The sequence below is a fragment of the Lissotriton vulgaris genome, chromosome 8 (genome assembly GCF_964263255.1).
Source record: "Lissotriton vulgaris chromosome 8, aLisVul1.2, whole genome shotgun sequence".
NCBI lineage: Eukaryota > Metazoa > Chordata > Amphibia > Caudata > Salamandridae > Lissotriton > Lissotriton vulgaris.
Window position 1 is genome coordinate 731,346,362 of NC_141696.1, and position 20,717 is coordinate 731,367,078.

At 42.5% G+C, this 20,717-nt stretch overlaps 1 protein-coding gene across 1 annotated transcript in view; it reads right to left on the reverse strand.

Annotated features, from left to right (window-relative positions):
- Nucleotides 1-20,717, reverse strand: part of CFAP47 (cilia and flagella associated protein 47) — a 2,734,468-nt gene that overhangs the window by 2,291,072 nt on the left and 422,679 nt on the right. The window contains exon 29 of the mRNA XM_086934611.1: nucleotides 17,258-17,477. Coding sequence (XP_086790737.1) covers nucleotides 17,258-17,477 — 220 coding nt within the window. The remainder of the gene's footprint in view (nucleotides 1-17,257; nucleotides 17,478-20,717) is intronic.

The window sequence follows — 20,717 nt, forward strand, 5'->3', positions numbered from 1 at the left end:
CACGAGTGGCAGTAGGACTGGCACCATCTGAAGTATGCCCTGGGGTTATTGCCTGGTAGGAAGTCCGAGTTATCAAGCAGAGGCGTCAAGGGAGAGGGGAAGTGGAAGGCCTCCATTTGTCACTCTTATGGCCGGAGAGAGATGATTCCGGGGTCTGTGTGTTTTCTTCAGAAAGGGAATCTTTCAAAGGGAATTGCTGGCACCACCCCATCCTGGAAGAGCCAGGGTCACTCTGACTCATATGTGTTCCACTTGACTCGATACATTAACTGGGTTGACTGAAAGTATAGTTGAAGGTTCGGTATCCCAAGTCCACCTGCACCTGAAGTAATTAGCTAACCTCTTTTTTCATTTGGGGTAGTTTCCCAGTCCAGACAAATTGGCGCAGTTCGGATTGTAATTTGGTAATCATACCTTTTGGGAGAGCTAGGGGAAGCATTTGAAAGAGATACAGGATTTTGGCAAAATGCTCATTTTAATGGCTGCAACTCTACCCACCCATGAAATCGTGTACAATCCCCATCGGGCCAATTCAGCCTTAAGGTGACTGTATAAAGACTGATAGTTTAGGAGTGAGGTTGCCTGGACAGTTGAGGCAAGCTTGATCCCCAAATAAGGGACCATCAACTTTGCCCAATGAATAGGGTACTGTGCCACAAGGTGGGCTTTGAGTGCATGTGACTTTGAAACGTTTAATGCTTGAGACTTGGTTATGTCAACTCGGAATTCTGAGGTGAGGCCAAATGTCTTTGCTCAATCGTGAATGCTGAGAGGGATGACGCCAGGTTGTCCAGCATTGCTAACACATCACTGGCGTACAGGCTGATCTTATGTTCTCCCCCCCCCCCCCGAAAGTGGTCCCAAAGATATTAGGATTGCTGTGAACTCCCTAGGCCAGAACCTCCATGTAGAGGGCGAACAGCGTGGGGGGACAGGGGGCACCCCAGCTGAGTCCACCAATTGATGGCAAAGGGAGCAGAAATAAAGCCATTCACCCTGACCGAAGCTGTGGGAAGGTGATAACAGTGAGGACCCAAGACTGGATCCTCCCAGTTATCCCAAAGTGGGCCAGACTTGTTCCAGGAAAATCCAATGTAACCTGTCCAAGGCCTTTTTGGCATCAATAGTTACCAGTATATCTCTCCCGGGGTTTGTGAAGCCTTCTCTATGATATGCAGCACTCGCTTAGTGTTATTGCTGGTCTGGTATTGGGAAATAAAGCCCGCCTGATCCAGGTTTATTATAGATGGCACACAGGGACCCAATCTGGATGCCAAGATAGAGGTGAACAGTTTTAGGTCAACGTTCAATAAGGAGATTGGGCGGTATGAGCCGCATCGTTGCCTATCTTTACCAGGCTTGGGGATGACCACCACTAGGCCCATCAATATTAAGGGAGTAATAGCTCGGGCCGAGAAGGAGTTAAAGAGCCATGTTCGGAGTAGGGCGAGGTCTTTACAGAATGTTGTATAGAATATGGATGGGAAGCCATCGAGACTGGAGAATTCAAAGTCTGTTGTTGAGAGATTGCTGAAATGACCTCTTCCACTCTCCTGATCCAGCAGAGGCTAGTTGGTCGGATGTGAGGGGGGACGTGTGTGAATCAGCAAGGTATGAGGTACCTTCTGCAAGGTCCAGAAGTCAACCAGTATATAAGTTAGCATAGTAGTCTTTAAATGCATCTGCGATAACCTGTTGTGTCAATGAGTGAGTTGACACCCATCTTTTGCTGCTAAGTGCGCAGCCCGTTGGCTAGGAGACGGCCTCCCTTGTCAACCCCAATGTAAATCGCATGGCGTGGACGTAGTGCAGCATATTCAGCTTTGTTAAGGTCAATGCTGGCTAGTTGCGCTCGAGCTGCAGTCAATTGCCGCCAAATTCTCGGGCCCATGTATGCTGATATCACCTTGGCTGCTATGGCTTTTCCCCCCCGGTGCTGAAATCACAGAGTTCTCATTGTTCATGACGAGCTCAGCTCGTCATCAGCACTATATTCCCTCCAGGTTTTTCACCTGCCTAGACTGTCGATTTATTTTCTGTCAAATCGCCTTATTATCCGTGGCCGAGATAGCAATAAGTTCCCCACGCACCACCTCCTTGAGAGCTTCCCAAAGCATTTTAGCGGCGAAATCAAGAAAATCATTCAATGCCAGTAAGTCATTGATGACCTAGTGAATCTCCTTCACCACCTCAGGGCTCTGTAACAGGGTGTTTTTCATCCACGAGGATCGAGCTGGGCGAAGCATGGAGGGGGAAGTCTCATTTCCAGCGTAATAGCTGCATGGTCTATCACAGCAGGGAGAATCTCTGCAGCGGAGGTAAGAGTAAGAAATCCCTTCATTTCCAGGAAATTATCTAATCTAGCATAGGTCTTATGTGTTTGAGAAAAGTAAGAGTAGTTGCGGGTACGGTGCGGAGCATCCTCCAAATATCTAGAATCCCTATGTCCTTGAGCCGCACGTGCCACTCCCCGATCAGTGCTCCTGCCTGACAGTGTCTCTACATCGACCTGTCTAAGTCGTTGTCCAAGACCAGATTGAGGTCACCCCCCACCAAGATTCTCCGGTCCAAAGTGTGGAACAAAACAGCAAGCTTGCACATAGGAATGCCTCCTGACCTTCGTTTGGGGTGTAAATGGATGCTATCACAAAGGGCCAACCATGAAAAAGTGAGATGGTAAGCCTAAATTCGACCCTTCACCTCCGCCACCCTTGGACAAATATTGCCCCTAAAAGTATGAGCACCCAAAAGAGCCACCCCACTGTTTCAGTGTGTTCCTGAGGAGAAAAACTGGCATGGGAAGGCTCGTGAACGGAGCCGGTGATAATCTTGTGGAAGGAGATGTGTCCCCCGGAGGAGGTAAAGGTCAGCCATTGAGTTCGCCAGATAGGAGAGAACAGCCCTACGCTTAGTTGGGCTGTTAAGGTCCTTTACATTAAGGGAGAAAAACCTAAAAGGAGTGTCACCCATAGCCTGGCAGGGAGGGTCGAACAACTGCCCCTAGTGATGCCCATTGTGTGGTGTGGGGCTAGTGTGGTGCCTCAATGAATTAGCTGTTACAATGTGTGCCTTGCCTCATAGCAATATTACACTTAAGTGTACCTCAAAGATAAACAAGAACCCCCAAAAAAACAATAAGCAAATTAGCATATGTTAACATGGATGATAAGCCAAGGGAGTGGCAGTTCCAGAGTTCCTGTTGTCGGTTATAAGGGTCAAACTGTGACCTCGTGCCCTGGAATCCACCACCCATATTGCAGTCTGCAATCACTGCTGCCCAGCTGGGTCACAAAGAATCCGCTTTAGCTAGTGCCTGAGGAATCGAGTCCAATGGAGCATGATGACCCATGGAAATTGTGCCTGGATCAGGGCATGCAGATTTCCTCCCTGACCCATGGGAACACCACTGAGGATGACCGCCAGTTGTGCAGTTCGGGGATGTCTGGCTCGCTGAGTTTTCTGCTGACAAATTGATACCCAATACCCTGCAGGTCTCCTCCATCAACCACAGCTGAATGAGCTTCCCCTCTAAGGAGAAGATGAGGAGGAAGGGGTGCCCCCACAAGTACGGCACTCTGATATTCCGGAGGTGGGAGGTCACTGGTCTGACAGCGCATCTTCTTTGCAAGGTGGATGCCACCAGGTCCTGGAAGAGGGTGGGTCGTTTGTTCTAGGACGGTGAAAGGGATGATTCTTTTGAGCCCTGCGTAGAATGTCCTCCTTCAGTTGGAAGTCATTTATGCAGATCAAAATGTCTGCCGGGGTGGCTGCCTCCGCTCATGGGGGAATTAACTCAGTGAGCCTGATCCAACTTTATTTCCATTTGTGAAAAAGCCAGCAAGGTCCCTGTCTTCTGCCTTGGAAGCTATATCCCTAATCCAAATGTTGTTCCAGCAGGATCTGTTCTCGAGGACCTCTGTGTGTGCCTGTAGATCTAACTGTTGATTGCAGAGGTGGAGGATTTCCTGCAGCAGCAGCCTAATGTCTTCCACATGGTTGTTGTTGTGGCCCTCCAGACCTGCTACACGATCTCCTAGGGAGTCCATATCGCTCCTGAGTTCCCTGATATCGCTGGAGATATCTTTCTTAACTTCCTGTGGGTCCTTTCGGAGGAAGGTGAACAGGGATTCAAGGATGGAGCAGGTCACAGGCTTTTCCAAACTCTTCTTGTGGGGCCCTGAAGGAGCAGTAGCTGCAGGGGTTGGTCCCCAGAAGCTACCCCCACTGGCCTGGTTGTAGCCATTTCCGATCAGTCCAACCAGAGGCAACAGCAGATCTGTGTGTGTTCTCCTCTGAGAGCTCTCCGGCAGGCCAAGGCCAGTGACCATCCGGGCCCAGAAGTTCCCAATGCGGTGCAGTCACCAAGCTTAGGTCAATGTCTGTCTCCATCCCCAGTATCAACCTCCTGGGGGCTGTAGATACATAAAGTTCAAACTCGTGCTTTCACCCAGAGGCACCCCCCAGCTGGGGGACCAATGCACCTAACCCACACTGGGCTAGACGGGGACCGGCCAGACACCATGAGCGGTCCAGTGGTGAAAGCCAGTTCTCTTCCCCACTTCAGAGGACGCTGTTTGAGGAGGATGTCGGTGTGTAGCTGGCGTGCATCAGTAGGAATGGCTGAGGCCTACAATTGCATCCTCTCACCCCCGTGAAGCCAGCAAGAGCCACAAAGCGAGGTATTGCTCAGGGTGGAGGTCCGGAGCTTCACTTTGTCCAGCACAATGGGGGGGGGTCAACCAGCATGGACAGCTTCCGCAGCCTCAGCACCCAGCCCTAGCACCCCAAGCCTAGCTCAGGCCTCTGCCGCAGGACCACTCTGCCCTAGTCAATTCACCTCTAAGGCCCGGTGCACCGGGCCTCAAGTTCCTCCTCAGCCACTGCAAGAGGCTGGCAACATCACCTGGCCTGCTGCACTCTAGGTGCACTGGAAAGCTCAGGGTGGCTCCAGGCTCCAAGGCACCCTGACACGCTCTCCAACAGGCATCCCAATCCAGGTTCTCCTCCGCCCTCGGACCGGGCACATGCCGGACCCAGGCAGTCCGCTCTGTCATCGCTGCCCGGACCTACGCTGAGTCCAGCTGCCAGGGCTGGCGCCCACGCCCCTCAGGCCACAACCACCCACTGGCACAAGGCGGGGCGACTACAACAATCAGATTCGCTCGTGCCTGTGCTCCCCCTCGTAGGCCGCGCTTGACTCGCCGGCCTCCAGCACCGTCGATGGGCTCCTCAGTGCCGGGTTGGGGCTCAAGGAGGCACCAAAGCCGCCCTGCGAGCTCTGCTCCCAGGCAGCTAATGGGTAACCACAACAGGACAGAGAAAGCTGGAATATAGCGGTGAATACGGGTGGTGAGGCCGGAGAGACAGACAGGAATGTCTCACTCTGCTGCCATCTTGGCCACCAGGGCCTGCATCTTAGTCGGAGAAAGTGCCTCAGAATATGGATATACAGTGCTCAGGACTCGGGCTGCGGTTATCTTTCATCCACATGGCAGGAGCTGCATCAATTCTTCAGCCGCACCTCAGCAATGCGTGGGCTTTTCATGTGCAGGGCAAGACTGAGGCAGGAAAAACGGGAGCTGAAGGTCGAAGCATGGACTTTCTTTGCAGCAAAGCCATCTCCAAGAGCCCAGAACTGGATGGGCATCACTTGGCAGGCCACAACTCCCAGCAGAGGAGTTCAGGGGCTTCAGATGGAGTCTTCGATGAACCTGAGACTCCTTAACAGGAGGCAAGTACACATAGAACCTTGGCAAGCAGGATGAGGAAAGCAAAGTCCAGAACTTTCACTGTCCAAAAGAGGAAGCAGGAAGCAGTAGGCCAGCACAACATAGCATCAAGCAGAATGGCAGTTCCCCTCATACAGCTTCTCCAGCTCTTTTTCTTTGCAGAATCTCGTCTTTGTCCAGAAGTGTTCTAATGTTATGCTCCAGTACTTATACCAATTTCCGCCTTTGAAGTAGGCAAACTTCAAAGGAAAGTCTTTGCCGTGCACAAGACCCTGCCTTTCCTTGACCTGGCCCGAAACACATTACAGGGGGGGTGGAGACAGCTTTGTATGAGGACAGGCACAGCCTAACTCTGGTGTCAGTAACAATGCCTCCCACCACACTAGCTCAGGAAGAACCGTCTGCCTGGTGATGGGCCATGAGGATATGCAGGGCACACCTCAGCTCCCTTTGTGCGACTGTCTAGACTGTATGCACCAACAGCCCAACTGTCAGTCTAAACCAGACATGTATTCCACAGGCAGGTAGAGGCACAGAATAGTAAAGCAAGAAAAGGCTAACTTTATAAAAGTACAATTCTCAAGCACACAATCTAAAAACCAAACTTCACTAAAAGATGTATTTTTACATTGTGAGTTCAGAGATTACAAATTCCAAATCTCTATCTCTTCCCAATTGGAAGTTACACTTGTAGGAGGTTACACGGCAGTTCCAATGATATCAGGACATGTAAGAAATACCAGCACATGTCTTACCTTTCACATATGCAGCAGCCTTACATGTAGAGAAAGGGAAGGTTTGGGCCAGGCAAAAGGGTGCACTTACTAGGTCGACATGGTAGTTCAAAACTGCACACACAGACATTGCAGTGAGAGGTCTGAGACATGGTTGCAGGGCAACTCATGTGGGTGGCACAATCAGTGGTGCAAGCCTACTAGTAGCATTTTAATTACAGGCCCTGGGTAAATCAGATATGCCAATCATGGATAAACCTAATCACTGATACAATTTACACAGAGAGCATATGCACTTTAGCACTGATCAGCAGTGATGAAGTGCCCAGAGTTGTTAAGCCAACAAAAACAGGTCAGAAATAATAGGAGGAAGAAGGCAAAAAGTTTGGGCATAACCCTGCAAAAAAGGCCAGGTTCAACACACGTGAATTGCTTGGCTGGGTAGAGATATTTAAACAAAGCAGGTGAACAGATTTTGCGGACTCCCTTAGTCAACAGAGGAATCAGCCATGGATAATTGTACAGAGATTTAAGCTAATGTATGTGTGACGTAGGGCAGCACAGTGCCCCATATCCCCTATCTCTCTTTATATTTGGTATATTTTCCTGAAAAGTAACTATGCACTGTGAGAAAGTATGTTAATACTTGCAGAACGAGAAACTATATTTCTAAAAAAGCATTGGCATAGCCAATAAGTCTGGCTCAAAATGTAATTTAGAATTCACATTTAATGGCTTTTACAATGTTTTTCTGCAACTGAAGGAAGTCGCTCGGCACACTTAGCAGCAATTCAGCAGCAGTGGAAGGAGCTGCCAGGAATCTCATGTATGAGAAGGGTAACATTTGCAGTAGAGTATATTTGCCTGAGGCACTCACTGTGAATCGTTTCCCAGTAGCAGGGAAGAGGAGATATCAAGCTCACATTAAAGCAGAACTATTAGACACTCAGGATGGAAGCAGTGGCCTGGCAGCTGGGAATATGGGAATGTAAATTACTGAATCGGTGATGGGTGACTCTACTTTAAAAAAAAAAATATGGGATAGTTGACCGTACTTTTAAATACAAAGACAGTTAGACTAAAATGCACCTTTTCACTGATTCAACATGTAACTATGTCTCAAGCTAAAGACTTAAGTAAAATATAGATATACATCTTTAGGAGGCTGATCCAAAACCCACTTTTTGTGTATAGTTAAATAAAAAATAATCAAGGACTCTCCACTTTCACTAAAACTAAAAACAATATTTCTGACAAGAAGGGATTGTAACTTACAGCATTTATAATGTAATCCTCCCAGAGACTTGAAAAGTAACTCTCATTAGAATAGCTAACACAACTGTTTGTGGTCGGCAGCATACAGTGGTGACTTTTGACTCCCAAACATTAATATAACTTCTCAAGATTTCACAAGGTGAGGCTGGAGGGCGAGCAGGAGGAGCAAGGACGGATGTACCATGTTACTCCGCATACTTTTACTCCGCATACCGTTACAACGCGGTATTTACAACGCATACCATTACAACGCATAGCGCTTTGGGGTGCTGGATAGTGGTAAGTATAATTTACTATTCTAACTCCAGTCCCCGTGGACCCTAGGGAAGGTGTTGGATAGTAAATTATACTTATTCCCTATCCTAGAGCGCCCCCCAGCGCAATGCGTTGTAATGGTATGCGGAGTAAAAGTCGCGTTGTAATGGTAGTGCGGAGTAAACGATGCGTTGTAACGGGTGTATACCGGCTGGAAAGAATAGCTGAGGTTTGTTCTTCAAAAAGCCTGTTGGTTTGTCATTTGCAGAGTGAATTAGGACCTAAATAGCACTGGGACCTAAACTCAGCATGGGTGAACTGAATACGGATTAGAGAGGTGGTTTTAAAATAAGTCCACCTGTTATAAAACAGACAGTTGGAATCGTTATAACCTGAAGGCTTAATCACAGATCTTTGAGATTCCCAGGTTGGAACACTGCTCACAGTCCAGTCTAAAGCCTAGGACATATGCAATTGCAGCATCTTTTCCTATAATTCTGAGACAAGGAAAGATCTTGCATTGAATGTTTGGATAAAAAAATACAAGGGGAGAAACAAACACAATTTGTAATGGGCAAGGAATTCTAAATTTGTCACCTTTCTGAATGGTTTAGGGAAAGCGCCAAGTTTCAATGGCGAAAAGGTTTCTTTCAAGACATTCTCCTCTGCCACTAATAAACATGACCTTGCTCTTTACAGCTTTGTCTTGAGTCATTTGCTGCGCTTCTAATCTTGGACCTATCCGTCCTCATCTGAGGAGGAGGAGGCAGGCCTGGAGGCAGCAGACACAGCCTTGAGAGTGTCTCCTGTGCAGGACATCATTTGTTGGCCATAATAAAATAAGCTGCTCCTCCAGCTTGATGTCTCATTGAGATGTCAAGCCGGAGCAGCTTCTTCTAAATTGTGTGCAGTAGTGGCTAATATTCTGGGCTTGCTCACTACAATGGTTGGACATAAGTGTAGCCTGTGCTGGGTATACATAGTATACATGAAATTTCTCTTGTGTTCTAGGCATGCGCATTAAAGCCGAACTTGGTCTGCACATTCCTTTCTGGGAGGACTCAGGATTCTCTATTTCGTGAAACTCCACCGCAATCCTCTCTCTGCTATTGGGATCATCTGCACGGGATATGACATTTTCTTGGACCCTTGCAAGAGATCACCTGAGAGGGAAGGATCCAGACTCACTGGAGAGGAAAGTTTCAGAGGGAATGATTCAGAGGAGGTGAATCCTGGGTAGGAGTGGTGGTGACCCTCATAGTACCCACTAATTAACCAGATAGAACTAGTCTCTAGAGGGTTTTGTTCCATCTACTCATTCCTCCTACAGATTCCTGCCCTTCCCACTGCAGGTGATGACGTCAGTCCAGCCTCCGAGCTCACACCTCGGATATGAGCAACATGAATGCGTGCTGTTTTTCTTGCGGTGGCCGCAAAAATGCTAACCGGTCTGACAAGTGGTAACGGTGACTAACTCGCTGCATGAGTGCATGTAACATCTTTGTGATTTTACATCATTGTTCTTTTTTTTCTGAGGTGAGTTGGAGTATCACAGTTTTTTAGGTGCGCAGACTACACAAACTAACATTTTAAAAGGGATTTATTTATCCCTGTTATTCCTTATTTATATAATTATTCGTTTTTATGAATATCTTTCTTTTTCTTATTATTCTTTCAGTCTTACTGTCTTACTCAAGATGATGCGAATAAAAAAAAGCGGTGCAGCCTTCAGAAAAAAGAAAAAGGCTAAGGAGAAAAAATTTAAAAAGAAGAAAGGTGCCCTACTAAAATACCTCAGTAGCAAAAATAATACTACTGTTGCTGTAGCAATTTCTTATTCCGTATTCAAACAATCATAAAAGTCAAGTGTTTCTTCAAATTCAACAAGGAAAGTAAAAAATTCCAGCTGTTGACTTAAAAGATGTCAGTCTTTGTCCAAGTAAGATTAACGATGGCACACGGAACTTACTAGTACGTCAAGGTGTGTCTGTTGTTCGACATATAGATTCTGATTTTGGTGAAATGATTTGTGAGGGTGATTCCAATCAAAGGACGAGACAGAAAACGTACACATGAGTGGTTTTTCGAACTCTGCTAAATAATTTTAAAATGTTGAGGTCGTAGTTGGTGTACTCTCCTTCCAAGAAAGCTTTTTACTGCTTTTGTTACATTTGCAGACTGAAGTCATTCAAATTTTGATTCTACAGATGGATTCAACAGGTGGTGGCAACTTAATCCTAAAATAAAAGACTATGAATCTATTGTGGCCAATGTTCGATCTTTCACACAATGGAAGGAGTTGGAAATTAGACGTGGTACAACAATTGTAAAAAAGTTGAAATGAAGTGAATAAGTGGAGGGAGATACTTTCAAGATTGTTGGATATCATTAGATTCATAGCTAAACAAAATTATGCTTCAAGGGGTCAACAAGAAGAACTTAATTACGAGACTGATGATGATTTTAAATCAACGGGAAATAAAGGACATTTTTTAGATGTAGTTCATTTGTTGTCGAAACACAATCCAATGCTACATAGTATTTTGTAATAAACAAGCTGGGGGAAAAAATGGTTAAATCCTATATGTTGCCTACTATTTAGAACAAGTTTATGGAAATTTTTGGAGAAAAAGTAGGAAGCAAAGTTATCGAGCAAGTAACAGAAGCAATGTATTTTTCTATGATATTCAACATCACCCCTGATATTTCTCATAAGGATCAAACAAGTCAAGTTTTATGCTACATTATGATCTATGAAAATAAAGTGAAGTGTGTGGAATCATTTATTGATTTTATTGAAACAAAAGGCAAACCGCTGAGAATATTTTAACTTTAATTTAGCAAAAATTACAAAACAAATGAATTGATATTCACAATTGTAGAGAGCAAGCATATGATAACGCTGCTGTGATGGCTAATCAACATATTGGCATTCAGAAATGCATCAAGAAATGTAATGGAAAAGCAGAGTTTTTTTGAATATACAAATCACTCTGAAAAAGTTGGTTGGTGTACATGCAGCTTCTGTTGCTGTGAATTATGTTACCTTTTGTGGGAACTGTGGAGTGTTTGTTCACTTTTTTTGTTCCTCAATCCATTGCTGGGATATTCTGACTTCGGTCACTGGTCAAAGTGTCAAGCATCTAATAGAAATTCGGTGGAGTGCACAGGGAAATGCTGGGAGTGTTGCAAACAAATTACTGGAAAATCTTAAGTGCTGTGGGCACATTTAAATGGTGAATAAGTAAATAGAGTTATCAGGTCAAATGATGGTATGCTGCTTGTGAGTTACAATAATTTTCCTTTCTGTGATTTCTTGGCCTGTGGGAATCCGTCCTTCTAGAAATAATGACGTACAGGTCTACCTCTAAACCAAAGGACTGAATATACAAAAATGTGACATAAAACTCAAGGCTTTAAAAGCATTTTTAACTGACAATAGGGACAAATTAGTTAAGAATTCAGTAGCTTATGCCAAAGAAAGTTGAAATGATCTGGGGATAGTCATGGATCGTCGCTGTAGACAGAAAAAACTGATGGCAGGTGAAGAATCATGAGATGCTGAATTATACGAAACTGAGGTGAGGAGAGAAATGTTTTTTTTCACTGCACAGAGTGATCCATGAAATCACAAGATTTTAACAGCTTCAGTGTCTTGCTGAAAAATATACCTTCCTTACACCATCAAATCTTAAGAATGATAAATATGAAAATCAACTAAATCATAATCATGAAGACATTAATAAGGAAGAGTTTCTCATTGAGAGAAAAATACTTTTTGAGTTTTAGTTCTGTTGCTACTACGCAAGTTGAAACAGAGACTTGGAAGGAAGGTCCCCTTGAACTTTTGCAGTTTATTCTAAAATACAGTCTTGAAAACTCAGTTCCAAATATTGTGATACTACTGCAAATTTTCCTACCAATTGCTGTAAGTGTTGCTGGTTGTGAGAGGAGTTTTTCAAAAAGAAAAATGATTAAGAATTACCCAACATCTACAATCAGTACCTTGTGTTTAAGAAAGCTTGTCATACTGTCTATAGAACAGCAACTGAGTGATGAAATAGACTTCGGCAATGTCATTGACGATTTTGCTTAAAGAAAAGCAAGAAAAATAACATTTTAGAATGTTGTAATTAAAGTTTAACTTAAAAAAGAAACATAGTGTTTTAATTTATTTCCCTACATGTGGTTTGGACTGTGGACCAGTGCTCCAGTCATTGCCACAATAGTATTTTCGGTGTGTATGAGGGGAGGCAAACTCAGGGAACGCCCTGGGTGACGAAAGCTCGAGCTAAGACACTGAAACTTCTTATGAAATGTAACACATGCTTGTGTATGCCACTGGGAAAGACACTTGTAAGTGTTTTACAGGCATGTCACGCAGCATAACTGATACTGGTGCCATCTTGGGAAGCACTGATACTGATTTGTTGTTCGTCACTATATATACTTGCTGAGTGATTGTAATTTTTACCTTCAGCTGTTGAATTTATGGCTGCTTCATCTTTCTCTCGCTAGTAAGTATCTGGGGATGTTTTCTTAACTGCTGGTTATTTGGAATTCTGACATACAGTGCCTTCATGTGGATTGTTTTTGTTTTTGTTTTGGCTAAAGGTATTGCTTGCTGTTTTGCAGTTCTTCTAGTAATTTTTGTCTTTACTCATGTTAAGGCTGACTTACGTACATTCTTTCTTCCCCATTATTCATTCTGTCCTAGTTGTATACTCCTTCAAAGTAGTGAAGAGTGAACAAGCAGTAAGGAAAAATTTAGCAAGGCATTGATTCAACAGTAGATCTATTTTGTGTTTCTCTGAAGTAAAGGTAAATTAGAACAAACAAAAACCACCTTATTTTAACAAAAAGGGCTATGCACTCATATGTATATCAAAACATATTTCTTTTTATTCATTTATATATCATTCATATTTAACTTGTGTTGTTTTAATATTTCATTTAAAACAATATAGTTGTACATCCATAATATACGAAAGATGTAAGAATGATGGAGGCAGTGCGGCAGGTGTCAACTTCGCGCGTTTCGACATACGTGCCTTCATCAGGTAGCCGTCTATTGCACATATATAAATTGATGCTTGTTTTCAGGTATTTACTGAAAATATTCGAAAACTTGATGTGTTTGTATATTTAGCTGAGTAGGAGATTTCAATTAGGATTCTGTAGCTTGTAAGCGATGATTATGAGTTTCTCTTCACGATGAAATGAATTTCCTTTGTTTATTGAGAGCTGCATGGCGTTGACAATAATGCAGCAGAACAACTGATTGCGGCTCTGATACAGAGAGGGTGTGACTCTGTTCAAAATGGCGTATATTTTCCACCTCTCTTCCCGTCGCGTCGAGTCTTCACTGGTGAGCTAAGTACAAGCATATGTTTTGATATACATATGAGTGCATAGCCATTTTTGTTAAAATAAGGTGGTTCTTGTTTGTTCTAATTTACCTTTACTTCAGAGAAACACAAAATAGAGCTACTGTTGAATCAATGCCTAGCTACATTTTTCCTTACTGTATATTTTCCCTATGTTTAGCTAGATGTTAATATAGGGGTCCCTTGTTTCTTAAAAAAGTGAAGAGTGAACAAGTCCTGCGGTTTCCACTGTAAAAAAGGGCATTAAACTAACCCACTTTTAACATGGCTTCACAATGTTTTCCAGTTTTGTCTCTTCAACTATTTTGGCCAGCCAGCAGTGAACCGAGTATGAGAAGGTTGGAATGAAAAGAATATTTTCTAAAACACTACTTAGCAACTGTGGAAGAAAGAACAGACATGTCAGCTGAACAGAAAAAAAGGATTATTTGCATTTCATCAGGCCAGCTAGATAAAAACATAATATAGTAGGATCAAAGAGGATTTTGTTAAGGATGGTAATGTGTTTGATAGAGTTATTAAGGATTTTGACAGCTATTTTTTGCCAAGTTTTGTATTGGTACAACAAGGTTCACATTTTTTCAACGGAAACAGGAAACAGGGTAATCTTATAATAGATCTTCCTATCATTTATAGGAACAGTTGATTTGTGATCAAGTTATTATGCATTCAATTGATCACTCTATTTAATTCAGGATGAGTTATTGATTATAGGGATTTCAAACTCAAAGACATTTTGTCGATAAGCAGGAAAGCGGAGTTATCTGGTGGATGTCCTAAAGCAATTTTGTAAGAACCGAAGGACTCTGTGAGTGAATCTAATATTGTGACAAAAATTAAAACAATGGGAGATAATACGTTCTTAAAGACTAGCAAGAAGGGAAATAGAAAAAAGGAGGAGATTAAAACAAAGTTACGGTGTTACCTATATGACAGCAGCAACCAATAAGATCTATTTAGCTTAAAGGTAAAGTTATACAACCCTTAAACAGAAATGTTGGAGCTGTGGAGCAATAGGACATTTTACAATGGTTTGTAAGAAAAGAAAAGGAAGAGTTACATTTGTTGAAAGTTTCTGGGATTCTGAAGAGGATAATAGTGACAAGTCGTTGCAAATCGGCCACTTTTATGTTATTTTTTCTGAGGAAGATAAGTGTGTCATTAACTGTATATCAAAATTTGGCAAGGGTGCTTTAAATGTTTCTGGTACTAAGAGTATAGGAAGGAAGTCATTTTGTAAGGAGTTCTAGTGAGAGTCAGCTAAATGTGTATGCCGATTCTGGATCTCCATATGTAAACATTAACAAATATGTATGAAAGGACCCATTTGTGGGGAAAATAAGGACCACTTTACAGGAACTTGATGTTTCTCTTGAAGGTTGTGATGGAGAAATGAATGGAGTTATAAAGGTTCAGAGCTTTCATTTTTATATTCAAGAAAAGGAAATATGTATGAAAATCACTTTTAGTTAAGAAAAGACCTTCAGAATTAGTTAGGCACGATCAAGTAGAGCTCCACATTATAATGAATACGAACAATGAGAAGCAAGTTCTGATCCTAGATGACAGTGAACATGTCAGTAAAAAGATGTTGAAATGTTTTCCCCAAAGTGTTTAGTGGTAATGGAAGGGGAGTGGTAGGTTTTGAACACAAAATATAATTGAAGGACAATGTTGTTCCTAAAAGTCCCAAAATTAGAAATGTACCCACATCAGTGAGAGGCGGATTTTCCAACATGTTGCACAGATTACTGAATTCCCACATAATATAATCTGCAGAGACTTCTGATTGGGTCGCCCCATATTTTTGGCACGCAAAACAAATAGGAAGATTTGCCTATGCATAAACCTAAGCCAATTAAATAACAATATTCTAATTGACTGATTTCTTTCCCTAAAATATCAGAAAGGCTCATCTTGATTAGAGGGACTAGGCGGTTATCGAAGACTGTTTTATCTTCGGCTTAACACCAAATTCCACTGAAACAGGAAACCAGAAAGCTCATTACGTTCATCATTTAAAAAGGGAATTTCCAATTTAAATGCATGTCTTTTTAGTTTGCATCAGTAGCAGGTGTCTTTCAGCATTTAATGTTCAAGCTGTTTTGCCAAATCAAAGGCACTATCTGTTTTCAATATGTGGAGGTTCTAAAAATTTAAGATGCCCATGGGCTTACAGAAGAAAATTCTAAATGGTCTAAACTTTTGCTGAGAATCAGGTTAAGTATTTAAGTCCTGTACTGTGTGAAAATGGTGTTAAACCTACACCATCTTTAGTGAAAGCAAACAGTCAATCTCCAACTTCCTGCAGCAAAGAAGACGTGAGGTCATTTAGGCTCAAACATCTCAAAAACAAGACCAAATCTGAGTGGAATGAGCTTTGTAAAAGAGATTTCAAGTTCATTAGGCAAGCTATTTCTAGTGCACATGTGCTTAAAGGTTTTGAAATGTCAGAACAAAGTTTTGTTATCACTGATGCAAGCTCGAAGGGTTTGGGTGCTGTATTAATGCAGAAAAAGCGGGACAGAGTGGAGGTTACTATTGCATTTTCCTCATAATCCCTCTGTCCTTCAGAGGAAAGGTACTCAGTTTTCAAGAGGAAAAAGTTAACAGTGAGTATTTCCACTCGTACTTGTGGGGTAAACCTTTTGTAGTACATGGTGGTTACAAATCATTGATTAGCTTCTTAACTACTGAAGGAATGATGAGATCATCTGCAAGTATAGCCAGGTTTTCCATGAGGTTGCAGGATTTAACATTCAACCGAGGGTATGTTTATGAAAAAGATAATGTAGTGGTGGATTCTTTGTCAACAATGACTTTAAACTTGATGGAAGGACAATGCTTGGGACTAATACAAAATGGCATTGGTTGCATGAGGGATGACCTGGCCTGACAAAGGAGGAGTGTCATAAAGAATATGCTTAAGACAATATATTGACTAGCATTAAGAAGTTTATCCTGTGTAGTTGGCCAAGGAAGGAGATTTTAACAAACATATTTAGACCCTTTTGGAAAATTAGAAATGAACTGTCATAGATGGTATTGTGAGGAGAGGTGAAAAGGGGATCCACCTTACACTTGAGGAATATTATCAATAACCAAAACCATGAAGAACATTTAGGCATTGTACGCGTTAAGAGAAGTGCAAAACATCTATAGTGGTATCCAGGTATAGGATAGTGCTATAGAAACAGTTGTCACAGAGTGTTTGCGATATTAAGGCAGATAGAAGTTTAAAAACTTTGAATCCTCCATCTGAGATTATGTTTCAACCAAGAATCCATGGGAGACCAATGTAATTGATATGGCGAGTCAATTAAAACAAAGCATAAGTATATTGTGTCTCCAACATATCTTTTCACGTTGGAATGCAATCAAGATATTAGAAAGAGCTAACACAGTCGTTGTTTTGAAATTTCTTGATGTGATTTTCATTACAGAAGTATTACCTATTAAAGTAATTAGCAACAATGGAGTGCAATTTATGTCTAGCACAGCAAAGATGTATTTAGAAAGGTTGGGTTAAAATGCGATGCATTGCTCAACAAGGAATTCGTATCCATATGGAGTTTACGAAGTACAACATAAGTCACAAGAATGTTGTTACAGCTAATAATATTGGTGACAACATAAATATTTAAGGTGCCTTGACTATGCTGTCTTGTATCGATGCAGATATCTTCATACTCAGAGATCTTACATTAATTTTAATAGTCCTGATCACAAAACCAAAAATTCTGTGTCTTTAATTGTGAAGATTAAAAACAGTTCGTAGTTGAGCATGTTATATTGTGTATTTTGATTTTCAACAAATTGATATTTCTCTAGAAAATGTTAAGCCTATCCAGAACAAAAGTAAGATGTAGAGGTTTACCTTCGAAGAGATTTGGGAACGGAAATGGGGTTACTCCCATTAGGCCATCCAAACAGACTGAACCATGTCTGGGCTGCAGAGACAACTTTCTGGAAAAAGGATTTCTCCTCATTGTCTTCTTCAGGAAAAAATGAAATTGCAAGAACATCCTTGGCACATGGAGCATCACCACTCCCATTGTTCACCTTGCTTAGGTCATAGTAGCTGTCATAATCTCCATCTAGATAGAATTGTTGGGAAGAGCAGTTAGTTACCAGATAACATTTACTTCGGAGCTATGCTTTAAATTATTGCCTACATGAATTATGCTTTGTTCAGTCTTTGCTCTACCCACTGCCATCATCAATCAACATGAGAGAGCCAATCTCCATGGGAGATGGGGAGTGGAATGTGTCAGGTGTAATCTACAGAAAGCTGGCCTTTTCCAGGGATTTAGCTCATGGGATTAAAATTGAGGGCTTCTTACCAGCAACCGCTGGAGACATTCAACACTTGATATGCACTTAATGCGTTAAAATATTTTTCATTAATACAGCTCAAGGTATATTAAGAGACTTATTGGCGTAGTTATTCATGATTTTTTATTCACCTTGCAGTTTAACTTTAGTAAAAGCCAACACACATGAAACAGTTCCTTTCATTCCCTTGCTTCAGATAGGAATTTTTAAATTGTTGCTCTTGTCTTATTTAGAATAAGGAGTGTAGCCGTAGCCAAGGTGTGTGAAAGGTGGTGAATTCTACCATGTTAAAAAAGGAAGGGTATCAGTGATCACAGCTGGATGAATGGGGAAGACTCAAAAGTGGTGGCATGAGTCATTTATTTACATGTATTCACTTAACATGAAGTGAGCTATTTTGACTAGAAAAGCAGTACATAAGATCTACAGTAAATAAGGACATAAGCAGTTTGTGTGGCATAAACATAGAAGAATTTTGGGCCAGCTGCCCATTGTCAACGTGAAGCACATGATGTTGCCCTGCCCTACTTGCTTACACTTATGTTCAGCAATTACATCACACCTTAACCAGGTCACAGTGTGTTCTACCCCCACAATTGGGAGGCGTGTGCCCTTGGGCTGTTCAAGCGCTCTAAGAAACAAACTCAAACAGCACTTTCTAGATCTCGCCCTACTGCTGGCTAAGCACTTGGTGACCTGGCATTGGAAGGCAAGTGTACCCCCTCAGAGCTGATGTGGATGCAATCCATAACAGTATGGGCAGAAGCTGCAGACAGAGCACTTAGACAAGAGGAAGCCAAAGGACAGATTAAACTTTCCCCATTGCTGAGCAGGGTTGAACAAGTGTTAGCATTCAGTCATGCGTGATTCCTTCCCTCCTTAGACACAAATATACTACGTCATCACCTTAAACCCATGGCTTGCAGCTACAGCGTCAAGACTGCCAGGTGAATAAGCCGTTCCCTTGACCCACACAATATACTTTATCACAGTGCCGACTGCAGGGTCACTCATGGCCCACTGCCACCCCTTGGTTCCTTTCTTATTCATATGGCTTAACACACAAGGATGGAGTACAGAGATCTCCTTACACCTCACTGCCTGAAATTTACCGGTGCCTGACAACTCGCCACAAGTATCAATGAACTGTGCAATCACAAAGCCACATTGTTATGCCCTCCAAAAATCATCCATGGTTTATTATGGATCTTAAAGTTTCTGCTTTGCCTTTCTACTTCACCACCATCCTGCAGAGACCGAGGGAGATGAGGTCCTGCTTTCCATAGCAACAGCACGGCTATGATGCCATGGACTGCTTGCGCTGCTCATTCACACAATCAGTCTTTAAATTGACTGTAAATGCAGGTACTCTTATCGTGATGTTTTCTGATGTACTATGGACCTCATATATCGTAACAGCAAAAAAAAATCTTTCTTTGTTGTGCCTGATTAAAAACTCAACAAAAAGATATTTAAAAAACAATAAAACAAATAACATGTATTTGGGGGGTGCATGGTAAGTAGAAGAAATGAATAGTAATCAGACTAGACATAATTATGATATTAAACAACATATTAGGGAGGCAAATAGACATAAATATATATATGTATATGTGTATATATATATATATATATATATATATATATATATATATATATATATAATTCAACAAGTTCATATTGGGGGCTTGAGAGAGTTTATAGGTGAATGGGCATGGGCTAATTTAGACCACCTTCCATTCTTGGCAACTGGGACTTAAAGGCTGTATTGAAAGTGTAAAGGGAGGAGATGGGGCATAATTTTCCAGGAAGTATATTCCATTTGTAGGCACCAAGTAAGTGAAATGAGTGAAATTGTGAGGTAGCACAGGTGGAGAGGAGAACATAGAAGAGACCAGGGGATTTGGAGGGATGAACAAAAGTCGCATGGGGACATCTGTTCAACTTTTGCGATAGGCTGCCCTAAAATAGATTGTGTATGACTTTAAAAGACAAGATTAGTAGTTCTAGTATGTATTATGCCTTGGGGTTTGCTGATAAACAGTTAGTTTGATGGTGATAGTGGAGTGAATTTGTGTTCATTGGAAGATTATGGTGAGGTCTGGAGGCAAATTATAAAACTTCATCCAAATGCAGGAAAGATTATTAAGAAGGGCCAACTAGCAGGTTATTGCAGTAATCTAGCACATTCTAACCGAGTGCAGACAGTAGTGATTTAGAAGTGTGAAAGAGGAAATGGGTATGATGTTATGAATATTGAGCTCTTGGTATCTGGCAACACCATAGCAGAAGGAATCCTAAACTCACTATGGAATTAAATAACACATGGAGGCTTCTGGCTGAAGGTCTACTGGTGTAGCACTGATGTGCGAATAAGAATGCCGTGGTGTGGTGCATAGGTTCTGACTTAACATGATCATGTTTCTGTAGCAGCAGTGAAGTGTGACAGGTGAGTGGCTATCAAAGGTATCAGTGTTGAATTTCAATCAATCAATCAGTCAGGAGACTTGTAAAGCGCACTACATACCCATGAGGGTCTCAAGGCGCTGGGGGGGGGGGGGGTGCTGCTACTGATCGATGAGCCAGGTCTTGAGGAGTCTTCGGAAGGCCAGTAGGTCTTGGGTCTGCCGTAGGTTGGTGGGGAGGGTGTTCCAGGTCTTGGCAGCGAGTTGGGAAAAGGATCTGCCACCGGCGGTCGTTCTTCAGATGCGGGGATCAGATGTGCTGAGGCGTTCTGGATGCATTGCAGTTGTCTCATGAGCTTGGCCGACGTTCCTGCATAGAGGGCGTTGCCGTAGTCCAGCCTGCTGCTGACAAGGGCCTGGGTGACTGTTCTTCTAGTTTTGGTGGGGATCCACTTGAAGATCCTGCGGAGCATTCAGAGGGGGATGAAGCAGGATGAGGAGATGGCGTTGACCTGCTTAGTCATGGAGAGGGTGGAGTCGAGGTTGCGTACATGGTCGGTGGGAGTCGGGGCTGTTCCTAGTGTTATCGACCACCAG